Source organism: Oncorhynchus mykiss, chromosome 20 (assembly GCF_013265735.2).
Source record: "Oncorhynchus mykiss isolate Arlee chromosome 20, USDA_OmykA_1.1, whole genome shotgun sequence".
In the NCBI taxonomy this organism is placed as follows: Eukaryota; Metazoa; Chordata; class Actinopteri; order Salmoniformes; family Salmonidae; genus Oncorhynchus; species Oncorhynchus mykiss.
In genome coordinates this window covers 21,936,499-21,960,123 of record NC_048584.1, presented here as the reverse complement: position 1 = coordinate 21,960,123, position 23,625 = coordinate 21,936,499, and the positions used below count along the sequence as shown (strand labels likewise).

Here is a 23,625-nt window from a genome sequence, read left to right as displayed (position 1 = left end):
TTGTGGGAAAATATATTTAAAAAAAAATTATATTCTGATGATGTTTAGGCCAGCAGAGAAGGCCTTGCTGGCCCTGACGGCCCACCACTGGGTTAACACTAAAGAAATGTATGTGCCAAAATTCTAAATCAGGCTGAGTGGATTGACTCATCATTCCCACTCGCATTAGATGGGAAGTGCAAATTCCCAAGCATCCTCTCCCTCTGTGTAAAGAAATTTGACTGCAACCAACCACAGTGCAGCACTCAAATTGTACCGGATGGCGGGACAGTTTCCCAGTCATCGCTCGCTTTGTGACTGGCGCCTATCCTAGCAATAGATCGCTAGAAGATGAATATCCTTCATTCTAACGGGAGAGAACTCAAGGGACTAGCAACTTGAAACTTAAATGAAAAGGAGCCTAGTTAATATGAAGTGGAGAAAGTAGCCGGCTGAAAATGAGTAGCGCTAATAGAAAACAATGCCATTGTGGATAACAAAGACATGAAATATACTTTGTGGTAATATTTTAATTTACAAGTTGGGCTTATACAAAAGATGATTTTGAACAAGACCCTTTTATGGGGCAGACAAAGATTTGCAACACACGAGTTTGTCCTTGGATCAATTAACATTGACAGTATATATACATTTAGAACCAGTCCTTTTTATATCAGTATAATGAAGTCAGAGTTCCATTTAGAGAAGGGGGAGTAATACACAGGTAGCAATGAGGAGAGAAAGGAGAGTTGTGTTCCACTGAGTTGACAAACAGACATTCAAATTTAGGTACTTATCTTTTCATATTTTGTGAGGGTATTTTTGCAGCCTTCTTGGTCATTTTTTATTTTATACCTTTCCTCCTGTTGGTTTGGGTACCTTCACAAGTCCCTTCTTGGTCGGCTTCTACGCGGATCAGAGAGAAGAAAACAATTTGCACAGTACTGAGAGGAGTCTTTCTGTAGAGACAGAGGTCGGTCAATTAACTTCCACTGGGGGGGCAGTGTTCCCAGAGAGTGAACAGGGAAACACCATAAAAGGGACACCGCTCCCCTGCCTCACTGGAATAAGTTTCATATAGCATTGGATTTAAACCAAAATTCATAAGGAGAGTGAAACAAGTTCCAAACCAGTGCACAGAGTCCTTTGAAAAATGTTATTTGACAAAAATAGTTAATTGATGAACTAATAATATTTAAATGCATTTGGTTTGACACTAGCGGGGTACAGACCTCCACTTTAGCCTTTTTCCTTGGCATTACTATGGGAACCTCTTCCTCCCTGTCAGCACCAGAGTTTTTTTCTGTAGACTTCTGTTCTTTCTTTGCAGACTTCTGTTTCCGCGCATTTTTCTGAAATTTCATAAACAAGACACAGGTATTGATGAGATCCAACTCTCGCATGTTTATATACACAAAGTACCAGTCAAAAGTTTGGACCCCTACTCATTCGAGGGTTTTTCTTTATCTTTACTAGACATCAAATCAATAAAACATATGGGATCATGTAGTAACACAAACACTTAAATCAAAATACATTTTAGATTCTTCTAAGTAGCCACCATTTGCCTTGACAGCCTTGCACACTCTTGGCATTCTCTCAACCAGCGTCACCTGGAATGCTTTTCCAACAGTCTTAGAGTTCCCATATTTGCTGAGCACTTGTTGGCTGCTTTTCCTTCACTCTGAAGTCCAACTCATCCCAAACCATCTCAATTGGGTTGAGTTCAGGTGATTGTGAGGCCAGGTAATCTGATGCAGCACCATCACTCTCCTTCTACGTCAAATTGCCCTTACACAGCCTGGAGGTGTGTTGGGTCATTGTCTTGTTGAAAATACAAATGACCCGCTAAACCCAAACCAGATGGGATGACGTATCGCTGCAGAATGCTGTGGTAGCCATGCTGGTTAAGTGTGCCTTGAATTCTAAATAAATCACACAGTATCACCAGCTTCTTGCTCTGCAGGTTCAATGACAAAGGCTCCCTAAGCAGGGGAGATTAAAAAAAAAAAAAAAAAAATGTAAACTCCATTAGATTAGAACTCTGTAAAGGCTAGCTTAAAGGCACATTTAAACTTACAGGTGAAGTCGGAAGTTTACATACACTTAGGTTGGAGTCATTAAAACTCATTTTTCAACCACTCCACAAATGTCTTGTGAACAAACTATAGTTTTGGCAAGTCGGTTAGGACATCTAGCATGACAAGTAATTTTTCCAACAATTGTTTACAGACAGATTATTTCACTTATAATTCATTGTATCACAATTCCAGTGGGTCAGAAGTTCACATACACTAAGTTGACTGTGCCTTTCAACAGCTTGGAAAATTCCAGAAAATGATGTCATGGCTTTAGAAGCTTCTGATAGACTAACTGATATCATTTGAGTCAATTGGAGGTGTACCTGTGGATGTATTTCAAGGCCTACCTTCAAAATCAGTGCCTCTTTGCTTGACATCATGGGAAAATAAAAATAAAATCGGCCAAGACCTCAGAAAAACAATTGTAGACCTCCACAAATCTGGTTCATCCTTGGGAGCAATTTCCAAACACCTGAAGGTACCACGTTCATCTGTACAAACAATAGTAAGCAAGCATAAACACCATGGGACCACGCAGCCGTCATACCGCTCAGGAAGGAGACCCGTTCTGTCTCCAAGAGATGAACGTACTTTGGTGCAAATCAATCCCAGAACAGCAGCAAAGGATATTTTGAAGATGCTGGAGGAAACAGGTACAAAAGTATCTATATCCACAGTAAAACTAATTATATTTCGACAACAGGAAAGGCCGCTCAGCAAGGAAGAAGCCACTGCTCCAAAACCACCATAAAAAAGCCAGACTACGGTTTGCAACTGCACATGGGGACAAAGATCGTACTTTTTGGAGAGATGTCCTCTGGTCTGATCAAACAAAAATAGAACTGTTCAAAATATATGGCACCATGAGGGAGGAAAATGATGTGGATATATTGAAGCAACGTCTCAAGACATCAGTCAGGAAGTTAAAGCTTGGTCGCAAATGAGTCTTCCAAATGGACAATGACCCCAAGCATACTTCCAAAGTTGTGGCAATATGGCTTAAGGACTCAAAGTCAAGGTATTGGAGTGGCCATCAGAAAGCCCTGACCTCAATCCTATAGAAAAAATATGTGTGAGCAAGGAGGCCTACAAACCTGACTCAGTTACAGCAGCTCTGTCAGGAGGAATGGGCCAAAATTCGCCCAACTTATTGTGGGAAGCTTGTGGAAGGCTACCCGAAACATTTGACCCAAGTTAAACAATTGAAAGGCAATGCTACCAAATACTAATTGAGTGTATGTAAACTTCTGAACCACTGGGACTGTGATGAAAGAAATAAACCACTATCATTCTGACATTTCACATTCTTCAAATAAAGTGGTGACCTTAGACAGGGAATTTTTACTAGGATTAAATGTATTTGGCTATGGTGTATGTAAACTTCCGACTTCCAACTGTATAAGAGGACATGTATTTCAAAACCAGGGAACAGCACTAGGGGCTATGTTGATGTTCCCAGAGAGTGAACAGGGAGACAGCAAAAAAAGGATGCCACTCCCCTGCCTCACTGGAATGAGTTTCATATAGCAATGGAGTTAAACCAAAATTCACACTGAGAGTGAACCAGGTTCCGAACCAGTGCAAAAATGAGTCTTTAAATAGATTTCATTTGACTAAAATAGGCAAGGTGATCAACCAACAATATTTACAAGCTTACTTCTTTCTCTCGTAGAAGTGCTTGCCGATGTGCGAGGACAGCAGGCGGCGAAAGCGGTCGTCTGAAAGAAACATGTCAAAGTTCCCCAGCAGCCGTCGTTCGGCTTCAAAGGGCTTGTACTCAGTCCTCAGTGTCTTGTAAAGGATCACCTAAAGAAAGACAAAGGGATATGCCTGGATGAGTTGTGTCTTGTGTAAAAAATAACCCCCCCTTACACACGTTACGGTCAAATTCAACACAAAAATCAATATCTTTGGGCTACACATTACATTGAATACTTTCTGCCTGTGGACATCTGTTCTACAATGTGCCAGCAGAGCAAGATACCCTTTGCTGGCATAATTGATCTCTTTCGGGCAGAGTACATCTGGCATACCACGTTTTATTGAAAAAGTGTGGTGTTCCATTCATTTCTATAGTGGCATGCAGCTTAAGCCAGGCCCATCTCCACTTCATCCCTGAATAAATCAAATTAAAGTTTGTCACGCGCGCCAAATACAACAGATGTAGGTAGACCTTACAGTGAAATGCTTACTTACAGACTAACCAATAGTGAGAAGGTGTGTGTGTGTGTGTGTGTGTGTGTGTAGGTAAGTAAAGAAATAAAACAGTAAGAAGACATTTGAAAATAAGAGTAGCAAGGCTATATACAGACACCGGTTAGTCAGGCTTATTGAGGTAGTACGTATATGTATCACATAGGTATCCTATTTTGGATTCAAAACAGCAAACAGCAAAGCACCTCACGCCTCCTCGTCCATGCCTCCCGAGGGGAACGACACGCGGAGATCCATTCACCTACTCTGCATCACAAAGACATGGTGGTTGGAACTAAAAATCTCCTATTTGGACTGGCCAAAGGATTTCCATTGCTCGTGTTTCTTGGCCCAAGAAAGTCTCTTCTTATTGGTGCCCTTTAGTAGTGGTTTCTTTGCAGCAATTTGAACAGTTGATGTTGAGATGTATCTGTTACATGAACTCTGAAGTATTTATTTGGGCAGCAATCTGAGGTGCAGTTAACTCTCATGAACTTATCCTATGCAGCAGATGGGTCTTGGGTCTTCCGTTCCAGTCCCCATGAGAGCCAGTTTCATCACAGCGACTGCACTTGAAGATACTTTCAAAGTTCATGAAATGTTCCATATTGACTGACCTTCATGTTTTAAAGTATTGATGGACTATCGTTTCTCTTTGCTTATTTGAGCTGGTCTTGCCATAATATGAACTTGGGTCTTTTACCAAATAGGGCTGCTACCTTCTGTATACCACCCCTACCGTGTCACAACACAACTGATCGGCTCAAATGCATTAAGGAAAGAAATTCCACAACTTAAGCTTTAAGAAGGCACAGCTGTTAATTGAAATGCATTCCAGGTGACTACCTCATGAAGCTGGTTGAGAGAATGTCAAGAATGTGCAAAGCTGTCAAGGCAAAGGGTGGCTACTTGGAAGAATCTCAAATATAAAATATTTTCATTTGTTTAAAACCTGTTGAAACTAGGGGGCACTATTTTCATTTTTGGAAAAATAACGTTCCCAAAGTAAAACGGAATAGAATATGCATATTATTCACAGCTTAGGATAGAACACACTCTAAAGTTTCCAAAACTGTAAAAATATTGTCTGTGAGTATAACAGAACTGATATTGCAGGCGAAAGCCTGAGAAAAATCCAATCGGGAAGTGACTCATGTTTTGAAAGCTCTGCGTTCTGATGCGTCCCTATTGAGCAGTGAATGGGCTATCAACCAGATTCCTTTTTCTACGTATTCCCCAAGGTGTCTACAGCATTTTGACGTAGTTTCACGCCTTTATGTTGAAGAATGAGTGTAAACGACTACATTGCGTAAGTGTCCGGCTGAGGGCTCTCAGAGTAATTATTGTGTAATAGACAGAGGTAGCTATTTTTCCTCCCGGTCTTACGGAAAATACAGCTGTCCCGGTTGATATATTATCGAATAGATATTTGAAAAACACCTTGAGGATTGATTATAAACAACGTTTTGCCATGTTTCTGTCGATATTATGGAGCTAATTTGGAATATTTTTTGGCGTTGTCGTGACCGCAATTTCCGGACGAATTCTCAGCCAAACGTGAAGAACTAACAGAGTTATTTCGGCTACAAAAACAATATTTTTTGGAAAAAAGGAATATTTGCTATCTAACTAGGAGTCTCGTGAGTGAAAACATCCGAAGCTCATCAAAGGTAAACGACTGAATTAGATTGCTTTTCTGATTTTTGTGACCAGGTTGCCTGCTGCTAGCTAGGCATAATGCTATGCTATCGATAAACTTACACAAATGCTTGTCTTGCTTTGGCTGTAAAGCATAATTTCAAAATCTGAGATGACAGGGTGATTAACAAAAGGCTAAGCTGTGTTTCAATATATTTCACTTGTGATTTCATGAATATGAATATTTTCTAGTAATATTATTTGACTGTGGCGCTATGCTATTCAGCAGCTGCTGACTAAAATGATCCCGCGACAGGGATGGGTAGCGTCAAGAAGTTTTAATTAACATTTGGTTACGACATGATTCCATGTGTGTTATTTCATAGTTTATGTCTTCACTATTGTTCTACAATGTATAAAATAGTAAAAAATAAAGAAACCCTTTAGGTTTATTTAACCTTTAGTAGGTGTGTCAAAACTTTTACTGGTACTGCATGCATGTACATATGCATGTAAATAATAGAGAGGTCTGCAATTGACCTCAATAGTCCATATGTGGCACTAAGAGCTATGTTGATGTTCACAGAGAGTGAACAGGGAGACAGCACTAAATGGAGACCGCTCCCCTGACTCACTGGAATGGGTTTCATATAGCACTGGATTTAAACCAAAATTAATAGAGTGTAAAACAGGTTCCGAACCAGTGCAAAGACGAGTCCTTTAATTTGACAAAAATAGATCATTGATCAAATAATATAATCTTCCAAAGCAATTTACAAGCATTTGTGTGTAGCAGTCCTACCTTGGCATCCATGGCTGCGCGGGTCTGTTTCTGTGTTTCATCTATAAGGGTCAGGTTACTCAGGTTAGAGGTGTAGATGGGCAGAGGCACTGATTGGCTTTTCAAGTGGATGACCTTTATCAACGGTCCTTTCTGCAAAAGAGACAACACTTTATACTCAAAGAACACAAAGACTCAATACATTCAGGTCAAAACTATTTCTGTGAAGAAAACATTTTCAATGTTACGGCCATTTCTACCCTGTGTATCGTATCACTCAGATTGCGGCCACTTGTTAAAGGCCTTTCTTTGTCAGGATTGTAGGCACATGGGTTTAATCACACTGCTATACAGAGCAGGCAATAAGCTTAACGTACCACAGTACTATAGGCCCTGTAATCTCACCCCAGACAATAGAGATATCAAAGGTGATTTTCAGACTGGGCCCACACATTTCTTTAGCATTAATAAACATTGAGTATACCTGACCATTTAACGTATAATAAAAGTGTAAATATCGGTGTTGACGGGGTACAATTGATTAGGGAGATCAGGAAGACATCCTGGCAGTAAACTCACCTAACCCGTAGTTTTGTCACAATGGTGCTGACAGCTGAATCAATATTCTCTGTTATTTCATCTGCAGCCATCCCAGAGTGGGCCACATAAGCCATGCTAAAACAAACAATAACATTTTACAGGAGGCAATGTGTATATAAATGAATGTGCATTAATTGCCCTTGTGTGTCAGTTACAGAGACAGGCTCCAAGAGAGAGGGAGATCTGTCAGGATATATTTTGAGTCACTATGGCACCATCATTGCCCATGTCCAACAAGGACAGGGTTTGCTGAGGCGCACTTACTGACTAAGTCAGAGAGCAGGCCTCACCAGTAGCAGCCTTTCTTAGAAATGGAGGTTGTTGTTCCCTGGATGGTTCTCTGGATGTCCAAGGCCAGCTTCTTGCTCTGCAGGTTCAATGACAAAGGCTCCCTAAGCAGGGGAGATTTAAAAATAAAAAATAAAAAAAAATGTAAACTCCATTAGATTAGAACTCTGTAAGGGCTAGCTTAAAGGCACATTTAAACTTACAGGTGAAGTCGGAAGTTTACATACACTTAGGTTGGAGTCATTAAAAATCATTTTTCAACCACTCCACAAATGTCTTGTGAACAAACTATAGTTTTGGCAAGTCGGTTAGGACATCTAGCATGACAAGTAATTTTTCCAACAATTGTTTACAGACAGATTATTTCACTTATAATTCATTGTATCACAATTCCAGTGGGTCAGAAGTTCACATACACTAAGTTGACTGTGCCTTTCAACAGCTTGGAAAATTCCAGAAAATGATGTCATGGCTTTAGAAGCTTCTGATAGACTAACTGATATCATTTGAGTCAATTGGAGGTGTACCTGTGGATGTATTTCAAGGCCTACCTTCAAAATCAGTGCCTCTTTGCTTGACATCATGGGAAAATAAAAATAAAATCGGCCAAGACCTCAGAAAAACAATTGTAGACCTCCACAAATCTGGTTCATCCTTGGGAGCAATTTCCAAACACCTGAAGGTACCACGTTCATCTGTACAAACAATAGTAAGCAAGCATAAACACCATGGGACCACGCAGCCGTCATACCGCTCAGGAAGGAGACCCGTTCTGTCTCCAAGAGATGAACGTACTTTGGTGCAAATCAATCCCAGAACAGCAGCAAAGGATATTTTGAAGATGCTGGAGGAAACAGGTACAAAAGTATCTATATCCACAGTAAAACTAATTATATTTCGACAACAGGAAAGGCCGCTCAGCAAGGAAGAAGCCACTGCTCCAAAACCACCATAAAAAAGCCAGACTACGGTTTGCAACTGCACATGGGGACAAAGATCGTACTTTTTGGAGAGATGTCCTCTGGTCTGATCAAACAAAAATAGAACTGTTCAAAATATATGGCACCATGAGGGAGGAAAATGATGTGGATATATTGAAGCAACGTCTCAAGACATCAGTCAGGAAGTTAAAGCTTGGTCGCAAATGAGTCTTCCAAATGGACAATGACCCCAAGCATACTTCCAAAGTTGTGGCAATATGGCTTAAGGACTCAAAGTCAAGGTATTGGAGTGGCCATCAGAAAGCCCTGACCTCAATCCTATAGAAAAAATATGTGTGAGCAAGGAGGCCTACAAACCTGACTCAGTTACAGCAGCTCTGTCAACTTATTGTGGGAAGCTTGTGGAAGGCTACCCGAAACATTTGACCCAAGTTAAACAATTGAAAGGCAATGCTACCAAATACTAATTGAGTGTATGTAAACTTCTGAACCACTGGGACTGTGATGAAAGAAATAAACCACTATCATTCTGACATTTCACATTCTTCAAATAAAGTGGTGACCTTAGACAGGGAATTTTTACTAGGATTAAATGTATTTGGCTATGGTGTATGTAAACTTCCGACTTCCAACTGTATAAGAGGACATGTATTTCAAAACCAGGGAACAGCACTAGGGGCTATGTTGATGTTCCCAGAGAGTGAACAGGGAGACAGCAAAAAAAGGATGCCACTCCCCTGCCTCACTGGAATGAGTTTCATATAGCAATGGAGTTAAACCAAAATTCACACTGAGAGTGAACCAGGTTCCGAACCAGTGCAAAAATGAGTCTTTAAATAGATTTCATTTGACTAAAATAGGCAAGGTGATCAACCAACAATATTTACAAGCTTACTTCTTTCTCTCGTAGAAGTGCTTGCCGATGTGCGAGGACAGCAGGCGGCGAAAGCTGTCGTCTGAAAGAAACATGTCAAAGTTCCCCAGCAGCCGTCGTTCGGCTTCAAAGGGCTTGTACTCAGTCCTCAGTGTCTTGTAAAGGATCACCTAAAGAAAGACAAAGGGATATGCCTGGATGAGTTGTGTCTCGTGTAAAAAATAACCCCCCCTTACACACGTTACGGTCAAATTCAACACAAAAATCAATATCTTTGGGCTACACATTACATTGAATACTTTCTGCCTGTGGACATCTGTTCTACAATGTGCCAGCAGAGCAAGATACCCTTTGCTGGCATAATTGATCTCTTTCGGGCAGAGTACATCTGGCATACCACGTTTTATTGAAAAAGTGTGGTGTTCCATTCATTTCTATAGTGGCATGCAGCTTAAGCCAGGCCCATCTCCACTTCATCCCTGAATAAATCAAATTAAAGTTTGTCACGCGCGCCAAATACAACAGATGTAGGTAGACCTTACAGTGAAATGCTTACTTACAGACTAACCAATAGTGAGAAGGTGTGTGTGTGTGTGTGTGTGTGTGTGTAGGTAAGTAAAGAAATAAAACAGTAAGAAGACATTTGAAAATAAGAGTAGCAAGGCTATATACAGACACCGGTTAGTCAGGCTTATTGAGGTAGTACGTATATGTATCACATAGGTATCCTATTTTGGATTCAAAACAGCAAACAGCAAAGCACCTCACGCCTCCTCGTCCATGCCTCCCGAGGGGAACGACACGCGGAGATCCATTCACCTACTCTGCATCACAAAGACATGGTGGTTGGAACTAAAAATCTCCTATTTGGTTTAGTAGTGGTTTCTTTGCAGCAATTTGAACAGTTGATGTTGAGATGTATCTGTTACATGAACTCTGATTTATTTGGGCAGCAATCTGAGGTGCAGTTAACTCTCATGAACTTATCCTATGCAGCAGATGGGTCTTGGGTCTTCCGTTCCAGTCCTCATGAGAGCCAGTTTCATCACAGCGACTGCACTTGAAGATACTTTCAAAGTTCATGAAATGTTCCATATTGACTGACCTTCATGTTTTAAAGTATTGATGGACTGTCGTTTCTCTTTGCTTATTTGAGCTGGTCTTGCCATAATATGAACTTGGGTCTTTTACCAAATAGGGCTGCTACCTTCTGTATACCACCCCTACCGTGTCACAACACAACTGATCGGCTCAAATGCATTAAGGAAAGAAATTCCACAACTTAAGCTTTAAGAAGGCACAGCTGTTAATTGAAATGCATTCCAGGTGACTACCTCATGAAGCTGGTTGAGAGAATGTCAAGAATGTGCAAAGCTGTCAAGGCAAAGGGTGGCAACTTGGAAGAATCTCAAATATAAAATATTTTCATTTGTTTAAAACCTGTTGAAACTAGGGGGCACTATTTTCATTTTTGGAAAAATAACGTTCCCAAAGTAAAACGGAATAGAATATGCATATTATTCACAGCTTAGGATAGAACACACTCTAAAGTTTCCAAAACTGTAAAAATATTGTCTGTGAGTATAACAGAACTGATATTGCAGGCGAAAGCCTGAGAAAAATCCAATCGGGAAGTGACTCATGTTTTGAAAGCTCTGCGTTCTGATGCGTCCCTATTGAGCAGTGAATGGGCTATCAACCAGATTCCTTTTTCTACGTATTCCCCAAGGTGTCTACAGCATTTTGACGTAGTTTCACGCCTTTATGTTGAAGAATGAGTGTAAACGACTACATTGCGTAAGTGTCCGGCTGAGGGCTCTCAGAGTAATTATTGTGTAATAGACAGAGGTAGCTATTTTTCCTCCCGGTCTTACGGAAAATACAGCTGTCCCGGTTGATATATTATCGAATAGATATTTGAAAAACACCTTGAGGATTGATTATAAACAACGTTTTGCCATGTTTCTGTCGATATTATGGAGCTAATTTGGAATATTTTTTGGCGTTGTCGTGACCGCAATTTCCGGACGAATTCTCAGCCAAACGTGAAGAACTAACAGAGTTATTTCGGCTACAAAAACAATATTTTTTGGAAAAAAGGAATATTTGCTATCTAACTAGGAGTCTCGTGAGTGAAAACATCCGAAGCTCATCAAAGGTAAACGACTGAATTAGATTGCTTTTCTGATTTTTGTGACCAGGTTGCCTGCTGCTAGCTAGGCATAATGCTATGCTATCGATAAACTTACACAAATGCTTGTCTTGCTTTGGCTGTAAAGCATAATTTCAAAATCTGAGATGACAGGGTGATTAACAAAAGGCTAAGCTGTGTTTCAATATATTTCACTTGTGATTTCATGAATATGAATATTTTCTAGTAATATTATTTGACTGTGGCGCTATGCTATTCAGCAGCTGCTGACTAAAATGATCCCGCGACAGGGATGGGTAGCGTCAAGAAGTTTTAATTAACATTTGGTTACGACATGATTCCATGTGTGTTATTTCATAGTTTATGTCTTCACTATTGTTCTACAATGTATAAAATAGTAAAAAATAAAGAAACCCTTTAGGTTTATTTAACCTTTAGTAGGTGTGTCAAAACTTTTACCGGTACTGCATGCATGTACATATGCATGTAAATAATAGAGAGGTCTGCAATTGACCTCAATAGTCCATATGTGGCACTAAGAGCTATGTTGATGTTCACAGAGAGTGAACAGGGAGACAGCACTAAATGGAGACCGCTCCCCTGACTCACTGGAATGGGTTTCATATAGCACTGGATTTAAACCAAAATTAATAGAGTGTAAAACAGGTTCCGAACCAGTGCAAAGACGAGTCCTTTAATTTGACAAAAATAGATCATTGACCAAATAATATAATCTTCCAAAGCAATTTACAAGCATTTGTGTGTAGCAGTCCTACCTTGGCATCCATGGCTGCGCGGGTCTGTTTCTGTGTTTCATCTATAAGGGTCAGGTTACTCAGGTTAGAGGTGTAGATGGGCAGAGGCACTGATTGGCTTTTCAAGTGGATGACCTTTATCAACGGTCCTTTCTGCAAAAGAGACAACACTTTATACTCAAAGAACACAAAGACTCAATACATTCAGGTCAAAACTATTTCTGTGAAGAAAACATTTTCAATGTTACGGCCATTTCTACCCTGTGTATCGTATCACTCAGATTGCGGCCACTTGTTAAAGGCCTTTCTTTGTCAGGATTGTAGGCACATGGGTTTAATCACACTGCTATACAGAGCAGGCAATAAGCTTAACGTACCACAGTACTATAGGCCCTGTAATCTCACCCCAGACAATAGAGATATCAAAGGTGATTTTCAGACTGGGCCCACACATTTCTTTAGCATTAATAAACATTGAGTATACCTGACCATTTAACGTATAATAAAAGTGTAAATATCGGTGTTGACGGGGTACAATTGATTAGGGAGATCAGGAAGACATCCTGGCAGTAAACTCACCTAACCCGTAGTTTTGTCACAATGGTGCTGACAGCTGAATCAATATTCTCTGTTATTTCATCTGCAGCCATCCCAGAGTGGGCCACATAAGCCATGCTAAAACAAACAATAACATTTTACAGGAGGCAATGTGTATATAAATGAATGTGCATTAATTGCCCTTGTGTGTCAGTTACAGAGACAGGCTCCAAGAGAGAGGGAGATCTGTCAGGATATATTTTGAGTCACTATGGCACCATCATTGCCCATGTCCAACAAGGACAGGGTTTGCTGAGGCGCACTTACTGACTAAGTCAGAGAGCAGGCCTCACCAGTAGCAGCCTTTCTTAGAAATGGAGGTTGTTGTTCCCTGGATGGTTCTCTGGATGTCCAAGGCCAGCTTCTTGCTCTGCAGGTTCAATGACAAAGGCTCCCTAAGCAGGGGAGATTTAAAAATAAAAAATAAAAAAAAATGTAAACTCCATTAGATTAGAACTCTGTAAGGGCTAGCTTAAAGGCACATTTAAACTTACAGGTGAAGTCGGAAGTTTACATACACTTAGGTTGGAGTCATTAAAAATCATTTTTCAACCACTCCACAAATGTCTTGTGAACAAACTATAGTTTTGGCAAGTCGGTTAGGACATCTAGCATGACAAGTAATTTTTCCAACAATTGTTTACAGACAGATTATTTCACTTATAATTCATTGTATCACAATTCCAGTGGGTCAGAAGTTCACATACACTAAGTTGACTGTGCCTTTCAACAGCTTGGAAAATTCCAGAAAATGATGTCATGGCTTTAGAAGCTTCTGATAGACTAACTGATATCATTTGAGTCAATTGGAGGTGTACCTGTGGATGTATTTCAAGGCCTACCTTCAAAATCAGTGCCTCTTTGCTTGACATCATGGGAAAATAAAAATAAAATCGGCCAAGACCTCAGAAAAACAATTGTAGACCTCCACAAATCTGGTTCATCCTTGGGAGCAATTTCCAAACACCTGAAGGTACCACGTTCATCTGTACAAACAATAGTAAGCAAGCATAAACACCATGGGACCACGCAGCCGTCATACCGCTCAGGAAGGAGACCCGTTCTGTCTCCAAGAGATGAACGTACTTTGGTGCAAATCAATCCCAGAACAGCAGCAAAGGATATTTTGAAGATGCTGGAGGAAACAGGTACAAAAGTATCTATATCCACAGTAAAACTAATTATATTTCGACAACAGGAAAGGCCGCTCAGCAAGGAAGAAGCCACTGCTCCAAAACCACCATAAAAAAGCCAGACTACGGTTTGCAACTGCACATGGGGACAAAGATCGTACTTTTTGGAGAGATGTCCTCTGGTCTGATCAAACAAAAATAGAACTGTTCAAAATATATGGCACCATGAGGGAGGAAAATGATGTGGATATATTGAAGCAACGTCTCAAGACATCAGTCAGGAAGTTAAAGCTTGGTCGCAAATGAGTCTTCCAAATGGACAATGACCCCAAGCATACTTCCAAAGTTGTGGCAATATGGCTTAAGGACTCAAAGTCAAGGTATTGGAGTGGCCATCAGAAAGCCCTGACCTCAATCCTATAGAAAAAATATGTGTGAGCAAGGAGGCCTACAAACCTGACTCAGTTACAGCAGCTCTGTCAACTTATTGTGGGAAGCTTGTGGAAGGCTACCCGAAACATTTGACCCAAGTTAAACAATTGAAAGGCAATGCTACCAAATACTAATTGAGTGTATGTAAACTTCTGAACCACTGGGACTGTGATGAAAGAAATAAACCACTATCATTCTGACATTTCACATTCTTCAAATAAAGTGGTGACCTTAGACAGGGAATTTTTACTAGGATTAAATGTATTTGGCTATGGTGTATGTAAACTTCCGACTTCCAACTGTATAAGAGGACATGTATTTCAAAACCAGGGAACAGCACTAGGGGCTATGTTGATGTTCCCAGAGAGTGAACAGGGAGACAGCAAAAAAAGGATGCCACTCCCCTGCCTCACTGGAATGAGTTTCATATAGCAATGGAGTTAAACCAAAATTCACACTGAGAGTGAACCAGGTTCCGAACCAGTGCAAAAATGAGTCTTTAAATAGATTTCATTTGACTAAAATAGGCAAGGTGATCAACCAACAATATTTACAAGCTTACTTCTTTCTCTCGTAGAAGTGCTTGCCGATGTGCGAGGACAGCAGGCGGCGAAAGCGGTCGTCTGAAAGAAACATGTCAAAGTTCCCCAGCAGCCGTCGTTCGGCTTCAAAGGGCTTGTACTCAGTCCTCAGTGTCTTGTAAAGGATCACCTAAAGAAAGACAAAGGGATATGCCTGGATGAGTTGTGTCTCGTGTAAAAAATAACCCCCCCTTACACACGTTACGGTCAAATTCAACACAAAAATCAATATCTTTGGGCTACACATTACATTGAATACTTTCTGCCTGTGGACATCTGTTCTACAATGTGCCAGCAGAGCAAGATACCCTTTGCTGGCATAATTGATCTCTTTCGGGCAGAGTACATCTGGCATACCACGTTTTATTGAAAAAGTGTGGTGTTCCATTCATTTCTATAGTGGCATGCAGCTTAAGCCAGGCCCATCTCCACTTCATCCCTGAATAAATCAAATTAAAGTTTGTCACGCGCGCCAAATACAACAGATGTAGGTAGACCTTACAGTGAAATGCTTACTTACAGACTAACCAATAGTGAGAAGGTGTGTGTGTGTGTGTGTGTGTGTGTGTAGGTAAGTAAAGAAATAAAACAGTAAGAAGACATTTGAAAATAAGAGTAGCAAGGCTATATACAGACACCGGTTAGTCAGGCTTATTGAGGTAGTACGTATATGTATCACATAGGTATCCTATTTTGGATTCAAAACAGCAAACAGCAAAGCACCTCACGCCTCCTCGTCCATGCCTCCCGAGGGGAACGACACGCGGAGATCCATTCACCTACTCTGCATCACAAAGACATGGTGGTTGGAACTAAAAATCTCCTATTTGGACTGGCCAAAGGATTTCCATTGCTCGTGTTTCTTGGCCCAAGAAAGTCTCTTCTTATTGGTGCCCTTTAGTAGTGGTTTCTTTGCAGCAATTTGAACAGTTGATGTTGAGATGTATCTGTTACATGAACTCTGAAGTATTTATTTGGGCAGCAATCTGAGGTGCAGTTAACTCTCATGAACTTATCCTATGCAGCAGATGGGTCTTGGGTCTTCCGTTCCAGTCCCCATGAGAGCCAGTTTCATCACAGCGACTGCACTTGAAGATACTTTCAAAGTTCATGAAATGTTCCATATTGACTGACCTTCATGTTTTAAAGTATTGATGGACTATCGTTTCTCTTTGCTTATTTGAGCTGGTCTTGCCATAATATGAACTTGGGTCTTTTACCAAATAGGGCTGCTACCTTCTGTATACCACCCCTACCGTGTCACAACACAACTGATCGGCTCAAATGCATTAAGGAAAGAAATTCCACAACTTAAGCTTTAAGAAGGCACAGCTGTTAATTGAAATGCATTCCAGGTGACTACCTCATGAAGCTGGTTGAGAGAATGTCAAGAATGTGCAAAGCTGTCAAGGCAAAGGGTGGCTACTTGGAAGAATCTCAAATATAAAATATTTTCATTTGTTTAAAACCTGTTGAAACTAGGGGGCACTATTTTCATTTTTGGAAAAATAACGTTCCCAAAGTAAAACGGAATAGAATATGCATATTATTCACAGCTTAGGATAGAACACACTCTAAAGTTTCCAAAACTGTAAAAATATTGTCTGTGAGTATAACAGAACTGATATTGCAGGCGAAAGCCTGAGAAAAATCCAATCGGGAAGTGACTCATGTTTTGAAAGCTCTGCGTTCTGATGCGTCCCTATTGAGCAGTGAATGGGCTATCAACCAGATTCCTTTTTCTACGTATTCCCCAAGGTGTCTACAGCATTTTGACGTAGTTTCACGCCTTTATGTTGAAGAATGAGTGTAAACGACTACATTGCGTAAGTGTCCGGCTGAGGGCTCTCAGAGTAATTATTGTGTAATAGACAGAGGTAGCTATTTTTCCTCCCGGTCTTACGGAAAATACAGCTGTCCCGGTTGATATATTATCGAATAGATATTTGAAAAACACCTTGAGGATTGATTATAAACAACGTTTTGCCATGTTTCTGTCGATATTATGGAGCTAATTTGGAATATTTTTTGGCGTTGTCGTGACCGCAATTTCCGGACGAATTCTCAGCCAAACGTGAAGAACTAACAGAGTTATTTCGGCTACAAAAACAATATTTTTTGGAAAAAAGGAATATTTGCTATCTAACTAGGAGTCTCGTGAGTGAAAACATCCGAAGCTCATCAAAGGTAAACGACTGAATTAGATTGCTTTTCTGATTTTTGTGACCAGGTTGCCTGCTGCTAGCTAGGCATAATGCTATGCTATCGATAAACTTACACAAATGCTTGTCTTGCTTTGGCTGTAAAGCATAATTTCAAAATCTGAGATGACAGGGTGATTAACAAAAGGCTAAGCTGTGTTTCAATATATTTCACTTGTGATTTCATGAATATGAATATTTTCTAGTAATATTATTTGACTGTGGCGCTATGCTATTCAGCAGCTGCTGACTAAAATGATCCCGCGACAGGGATGGGTAGCGTCAAGAAGTTTTAATTAACATTTGGTTACGACATGATTCCATGTGTGTTATTTCATAGTTTATGTCTTCACTATTGTTCTACAATGTATAAAATAGTAAAAAATAAAGAAACCCTTTAGGTTTATTTAACCTTTAGTAGGTGTGTCAAAACTTTTACCGGTACTGCATGCATGTACATATGCATGTAAATAATAGAGAGGTCTGCAATTGACCTCAATAGTCCATATGTGGCACTAAGAGCTATGTTGATGTTCACAGAGAGTGAACAGGGAGACAGCACTAAATGGAGACCGCTCCCCTGACTCACTGGAATGGGTTTCATATAGCACTGGATTTAAACCAAAATTAATAGAGTGTAAAACAGGTTCCGAACCAGTGCAAAGACGAGTCCTTTAATTTGACAAAAATAGATCATTGACCAAATAATATAATCTTCCAAAGCAATTTACAAGCATTTGTGTGTAGCAGTCCTACCTTGGCATCCATGGCTGCGCGGGTCTGTTTCTGTGTTTCATCTATAAGGGTCAGGTTACTCAGGTTAGAGGTGTAGATGGGCAGAGGCACTGATTGGCTTTTCAAGTGGATGACCTTTATCAACGGTCCTTTCTGCAAAAGAGACAACACTTTATACTCAAAGAACACAAAGACTCATACATTCAGGTCAAAACTATTTCTGTGAAGAAAACATTTTCAATGTTACGGCCATTTCTACCCTGTGTATCGTATCACTCAGATTGCGGCCACTTGTTAAAGGCCTTTCTTTGTCAGGATTGTAGGCACATGGGTTTAATCACACTGCTATACAGAGCAGGCAATAAGCTTAACGTACCACAGTACTATAGGCCCTGTAATCTCACCCCAGACAATAGAGATATCAAAGGTGATTTTCAGACTGGGCCCACACATTTCTTTAGCATTAATAAACATTGAGTATACCTGACCATTTAACGTATAATAAAAGTGTAAATATCGGTGTTGACGGGGTACAATTGATTAGGGAGATCAGGAAGACATCCTGGCAGTAAACTCACCTAACCCGTAGTTTTGTCACAATGGTGCTGACAGCTGAATCAATATTCTCTGTTATTTCATCTGCAGCCATCCCAGAGTGGGCCACATAAGCCATGCTAAAACAAACAATAACATTTTACAGGAGGCAATGTGTATATAAATGAATGTGCATTAATTGCCCTTGTGTGTCAGTTACAGAGACAGGCTCCAAGAGAGAGGGAGATCTGTCAGGATATATTTTGAGTCACTATGGCACCATCATTGCCCATGTCCAACAAGGACAGGGTTTGCTGAGGCGCACTTACTGACTAAGTCAGAGAGCAGGCCTCACCAGTAGCAGCCTTTCTTAGAAATGGAGGTTGTTGTTCCCTGGATGGTTCTCTGGATGTCCAAGGCCAGCTTCTTGCTCTGCAGGTTCAATGACAAAGGCTCCCTAAGCAGGGGAGATTTATAAAAAAAAAAAAAAAAAAAAAAAAAAAAAAAAAAAAATTAAACTCCATTAGATTAGAACTCTGTAAGGGCTAGCTTAAAGGCACATTTAAACTTACAGGTGAAGTCGGAAGTTTACATACACTTAGGTTGGAGTCATTAAAACTCATTTTTCAACCACTCCACAAATGTCTTGTGAACAAACTATAGTTTTGGCAAGTCGGTTAGGACATCTAGCATGACAAGTAATTTTTCCAACAATTGTTTACAGACAGATTATTTCACTTATAATTCATTGTATCACAATTCCAGTGGGTCAGAAGTTCACATACACTAAGTTGACTGTGCCTTTCAACAGCTTGGAAAATTCCAGAAAATGATGTCATGGCTTTAGAAGCTTCTGATAGACTAACTGATATCATTTGAGTCAATTGGAGGTGTACCTGTGGATGTATTTCAAGGCCTACCTTCAAAATCAGTGCCTCTTTGCTTGACATCATGGGAAAATAAAAATAAAATCGGCCAAGACCTCAGAAAAACAATTGTAGACCTCCACAAATCTGGTTCATCCTTGGGAGCAATTTCCAAACACCTGAAGGTACCACGTTCATCTGTACAAACAATAGTAAGCAAGCATAAACACCATGGGACCACGCAGCCGTCATACCGCTCAGGAAGGAGACCCGTTCTGTCTCCAAGAGATGAACGTACTTTGGTGCAAATCAATCCCAGAACAGCAGCAAAGGATATTTTGAAGATGCTGGAGGAAACAGGTACAAAAGTATCTATATCCACAGTAAAACTAATTATATTTCGACAACAGGAAAGGCCGCTCAGCAAGGAAGAAGCCACTGCTCCAAAACCACCATAAAAAAGCCAGACTACGGTTTGCAACTGCACATGGGGACAAAGATCGTACTTTTTGGAGAGATGTCCTCTGGTCTGATCAAACAAAAATAGAACTGTTCAAAATATATGGCACCATGAGGGAGGAAAATGATGTGGATATATTGAAGCAACGTCTCAAGACATCAGTCAGGAAGTTAAAGCTTGGTCGCAAATGAGTCTTCCAAATGGACAATGACCCCAAGCATACTTCCAAAGTTGTGGCAATATGGCTTAAGGACTCAAAGTCAAGGTATTGGAGTGGCCATCAGAAAGCCCTGACCTCAATCCTATAGAAAAAATATGTGTGAGCAAGGAGGCCTACAAACCTGACTCAGTTACAGCAGCTCTGTCAGGAGGAATGGGCCAAAATTCGCCCAACTTATTGTGGGAAGCTTGTGGAAGGCTACCCGAAACATTTGACCCAAGTTAAACAATTGAAAGGCAATGCTACCAAATACTAATTGAGTGTATGTAAACTTCTGAACCACTGGGACTGTGATGAAAGAAATAAACCACTATCATTCTGACATTTCACATTCTTCAAATAAAGTGGTGACCTTAGACAGGGAATTTTTACTAGGATTAAATGTATTTGGCTATGGTGTATGTAAACTTCCGACTTCCAACTGTATAAGAGGACATGTATTTCAAAACCAGGGAACAGCACTAGGGGCTATGTTGATGTTCCCAGAGAGTGAACAGGGAGACAGCAAAAAAAGGATGCCACTCCCCTGCCTCACTGGAATGAGTTTCATATAGCAATGGAGTTAAACCAAAATTCACACTGAGAGTGAACCAGGTTCCGAACCAGTGCAAAAATGAGTCTTTAAATAGATTTCATTTGACTAAAATAGGCAAGGTGATCAACCAACAATATTTACAAGCTTACTTCTTTCTCTCGTAGAAGTGCTTGCCGATGTGCGAGGACAGCAGGCGGCGAAAGCTGTCGTCTGAAAGAAACATGTCAAAGTTCCCCAGCAGCCGTCGTTCGGCTTCAAAGGGCTTGTACTCAGTCCTCAGTGTCTTGTAAAGGATCACCTAAAGAAAGACAAAGGGATATGCCTGGATGAGTTGTGTCTCGTGTAAAAAATAACCCCCCCTTACACACGTTACGGTCAAATTCAACACAAAAATCTATATCTTTGGGCTACACATTACATTGAATACTTTCTGCCTGTGGACATCTGTTCTACAATGTGCCAGCAGAGCAAGATACCCTTTGCTGGCATAATTGATCTCTTTCGGGCAGAGTACATCTGGCATACCACGTTTTATTGAAAAAGTGTGGTGTTCCATTCATTTCTATAGTGGCATCCAGCTTAAGCTTAACCAGGCCCATCTCCACTTCATCCCTGAATAAATCAAATTAAAGTTTATATGTCACGTGCGCCGAATACAACAGGTGTAGGTAGACCTTACAGTGAAATGCTTACTTACAGACTAACCAATAGTGAGAAGGTGTGTGTGGACCATTCTTAGCCCTGTATTGACGCTTTGCCTGTTTAATGGTTCGTCGGAGGGCATAGCAGCATTTCTTGTAAGCTTCCGGGTTAGAGTCCCACTCCTTGAAAGCAGCAACTTTACCCTTTAGCACAGTGGGAAAGTTGCCTGTAATCCATGGCTTCTGGTTGGGCTATGTACGTACAGTCACTGTTGGGACGACGTCCTCAATGCACTTATTGATAAAGCCAGTGACTGATGTGGTGTATTCCTCAATGTCATTGGAAGAATCCCGGAACATGTTCCAGTCTGTGATAGCAAAACAGTCCTGTAGTTTATCATCTGCTTCATCTGACCATTTTTTTAATGAAAAAAAATGGTGCTTCCTGCTTTAACTTTTGCTTGTAAGTAGGAATCAGGAGGATAGAGTCGGATTTACCAAATGGAGGGCGAGCTTTGTACGCGTCTCTGTGTGTGGAGTACAGGTGATCTAGAATTTTTTCCCCTCTGGTTGCACATTTAACATGTTGATAGCGATTTGGTAGAACTGATTTAAGTTTCCCTGCATTAAAGCCCCCGGCTACTAATACACTTGTTTAACAAGCAATGCCTCATTTTCGCCTAATTCTCTCATCCTGAAAACAAACCACATACTTTTGAGGGAACATTTCACACATATTGCCAGGATCCAGTAATCAACTAACGTCTTATAACTTGAGGAACAGCCAGGAGTCGTATACCAGTTAATACTATAGCTAGCTAACGGAGAAATCAATCCAGCTAGCAAGATGCTTAACAATAATAATAACACTTGTTCCACCACACTTTCTCCCCCACCTCAAACTTTCCAAATGCCAGTTGTTTTTCGGTTACAGCAACACCTTCTCGCCGCCGTGGTCAGACTTCTCACCTACCTGTTTGATATCATTCAGGGGATGCACTGCTGTAACTGGCAAACTGCCTTTCCACCCTCCCTCTGTCTTTCCAGAGTGCACGCTGATGCTTTAACTAGCAAATTGGTTGTCTCTTCTTTCTTCAGTCACATGCTGCATTCTGTTATGTGAACGATTGGTCGAGCCTTGGATACAGCCAGTATTGCGCATCACTCAATAAAGCCCCCCCTTTTCTCATTGGATCACATAGGTATCCTATTTTGGATTCAAAACAGCAAATTTCGCCAGAAGGTGACTAGCATGCATCCCCGATTGGAGGATAAGGTAAGCACTTTTAGTGTCTAGAAAAGCCTTGTATAAATACAATTATAGTATTTAGAAATACCTCGACCCCCCTCTCCTTCTTGCAGAACTGTTGGATCTGGTCAGGGGTCATCTCTGGTGTAGATGCCATGAGGCAAGGGGCTGAGTGACTTGTGATTAGTACAACAGCTTCACCACCTATACTCCAGAACAGTGTGTTGCTGGAGAAACACACTTTTTCCATAGACACTGTTTCCATAGATATTATTGTATTATGTAGCCATGTTGCTCTGTACTGTGTGGACAAAGGGACTCACACGGGGATGGTCTGGATCTGCTTGAGGATCTTCCATAGTGTTAAGAGGGAGAGGTGTTGACTCTCGTCCAGGAGCAGAGTCTGGGGTGGATTTGGTCTTCTGGAAAGCCTGCAGTGCTCTTAACAGCCTTCTTTACATAGCAATACAATGAGAACGTGTTTAGAAAATCTCCAACATGACAAATTCATATTTCGGTTATTTTGTGCAAATAGATCTATCAAATGCAAATAACCAGTCTCATTAGCTCTGCTGAGAAAGCTAACGCAGATACGCTAGCTAACTTTAACTAGTTACAACTTTTTCACTTTGCGCCTAACGACGTTACAAGTCAGAGTTGAGAAGGGTCGCTACAACGGCACTTTCACCAAGATAACCAATTGAGGGGGGTGTACAACTTTTATCCTTGATAATATATTCACAGTGTTCCTCGTTGAGATACATAAAATAACTGAGTGACTTGCCTCGTGTCGTACTATCCTAATGCACAAGCAACCTAGCTTGCTAGCCAGCGAGTTGCTAACTCCAAAGAAAGGTGGTTTACACAATATAACCAACTGATATCACCCCCACTTTTCCTAGCACGCAAATAACAACTATACTATTTTCGAAGAAGCCCTTATGAAAGTTGCGTTAATACATTACCTGCACCCGGTCCAGAGGCAAATCCTCCGGTTTGTCTGCCATACTTCTTTCTTCACGTTTTTCCAGGCTGCGCATGCGCAAATCGATTGCGTTACGTCACTCTTGAAATTGAAACATCCCAACTTTATTTGCAAGAAGTTTGTGGACAATTTCTGCACTTCTTTCTACATACAAGATTCAAATAGGCTAAATGA

General features: G+C 40.7%; 1 protein-coding gene and 3 non-coding genes across 9 annotated transcripts; all 4 read right to left on the bottom strand.

Moving 5' to 3' along the window:
- Positions 1 to 597: 597 nt before the first annotated feature.
- LOC110513322 (ribosomal L1 domain-containing protein 1-like) lies at positions 598 to 23,534 on the bottom strand. Of its 6 annotated transcripts, none has more exons than XR_005037964.1 (10): positions 15,007 to 15,048; positions 13,173 to 13,274; positions 12,862 to 12,957; positions 12,304 to 12,435; positions 9,397 to 9,545; positions 7,563 to 7,664; positions 7,252 to 7,347; positions 6,694 to 6,825; positions 3,718 to 3,866; positions 598 to 1,331 (listed from the first exon to the last, which is right to left on the bottom strand). XR_005037964.1 is itself a non-coding variant. In XM_036955982.1 (10 exons), exons 6-10 carry the CDS (start codon positions 17,992 to 17,994, stop codon positions 12,423 to 12,425), a joined length of 372 nt encoding a protein of 123 aa, XP_036811877.1. In that variant the 5' UTR covers positions 17,995 to 18,114; positions 18,540 to 18,635; positions 18,851 to 18,952; positions 20,726 to 20,874; positions 22,790 to 22,919; positions 23,432 to 23,534; the 3' UTR covers positions 12,407 to 12,422. The 6 variants fall into 6 exon arrangements, 2 of the variants coding, with proteins under 2 accessions (XP_036811877.1, XP_036811878.1); XM_036955982.1 differs by lacking the exons at positions 598 to 1,331; positions 3,718 to 3,866; positions 6,694 to 6,825; ... (1 more) ...; positions 7,563 to 7,664; positions 9,397 to 9,545 and adding exons at positions 17,983 to 18,114; positions 18,540 to 18,635; positions 18,851 to 18,952; ... (1 more) ...; positions 22,790 to 22,919; positions 23,432 to 23,534 and having other exon boundaries at positions 12,407 to 12,435; positions 15,007 to 15,155; XM_036955983.1 differs by lacking the exons at positions 598 to 1,331; positions 3,718 to 3,866; positions 6,694 to 6,825; ... (1 more) ...; positions 7,563 to 7,664; positions 9,397 to 9,545 and adding exons at positions 17,983 to 18,114; positions 18,540 to 18,635; positions 18,851 to 18,952; positions 19,416 to 19,458 and having other exon boundaries at positions 12,407 to 12,435; positions 15,007 to 15,155.
- LOC118942480 lies at positions 6,989 to 7,116 on the bottom strand. Its single transcript, XR_005038416.1, has one exon. It is a non-coding gene; the product is annotated as a small nucleolar RNA ACA64 (small nucleolar RNA).
- LOC118942479 lies at positions 12,599 to 12,726 on the bottom strand. The gene has a single exon (XR_005038415.1). It is a non-coding gene; the product is annotated as a small nucleolar RNA ACA64 (small nucleolar RNA).
- LOC118942478 lies at positions 18,277 to 18,404 on the bottom strand. The gene has a single exon (XR_005038414.1). It is a non-coding gene; the product is annotated as a small nucleolar RNA ACA64 (small nucleolar RNA).
- Positions 23,535 to 23,625: the final 91 nt, after the last annotated feature.

Coding starts and splice junctions, on each gene's coding strand:
- LOC110513322 (XM_036955982.1), bottom strand. Junction 13,275..15,006: donor CACTTCTACGAGAGAAAGAA/GTAAGCTTGTAA, acceptor TCCCCTGCTTAG/GGAGCCTTTGTCATTGAACC. Junction 12,958..13,172: donor TCTAAGAAAGGCTGCTACTG/GTGAGGCCTGCT, acceptor TGTTTGTTTTAG/CATGGCTTATGTGGCCCACT.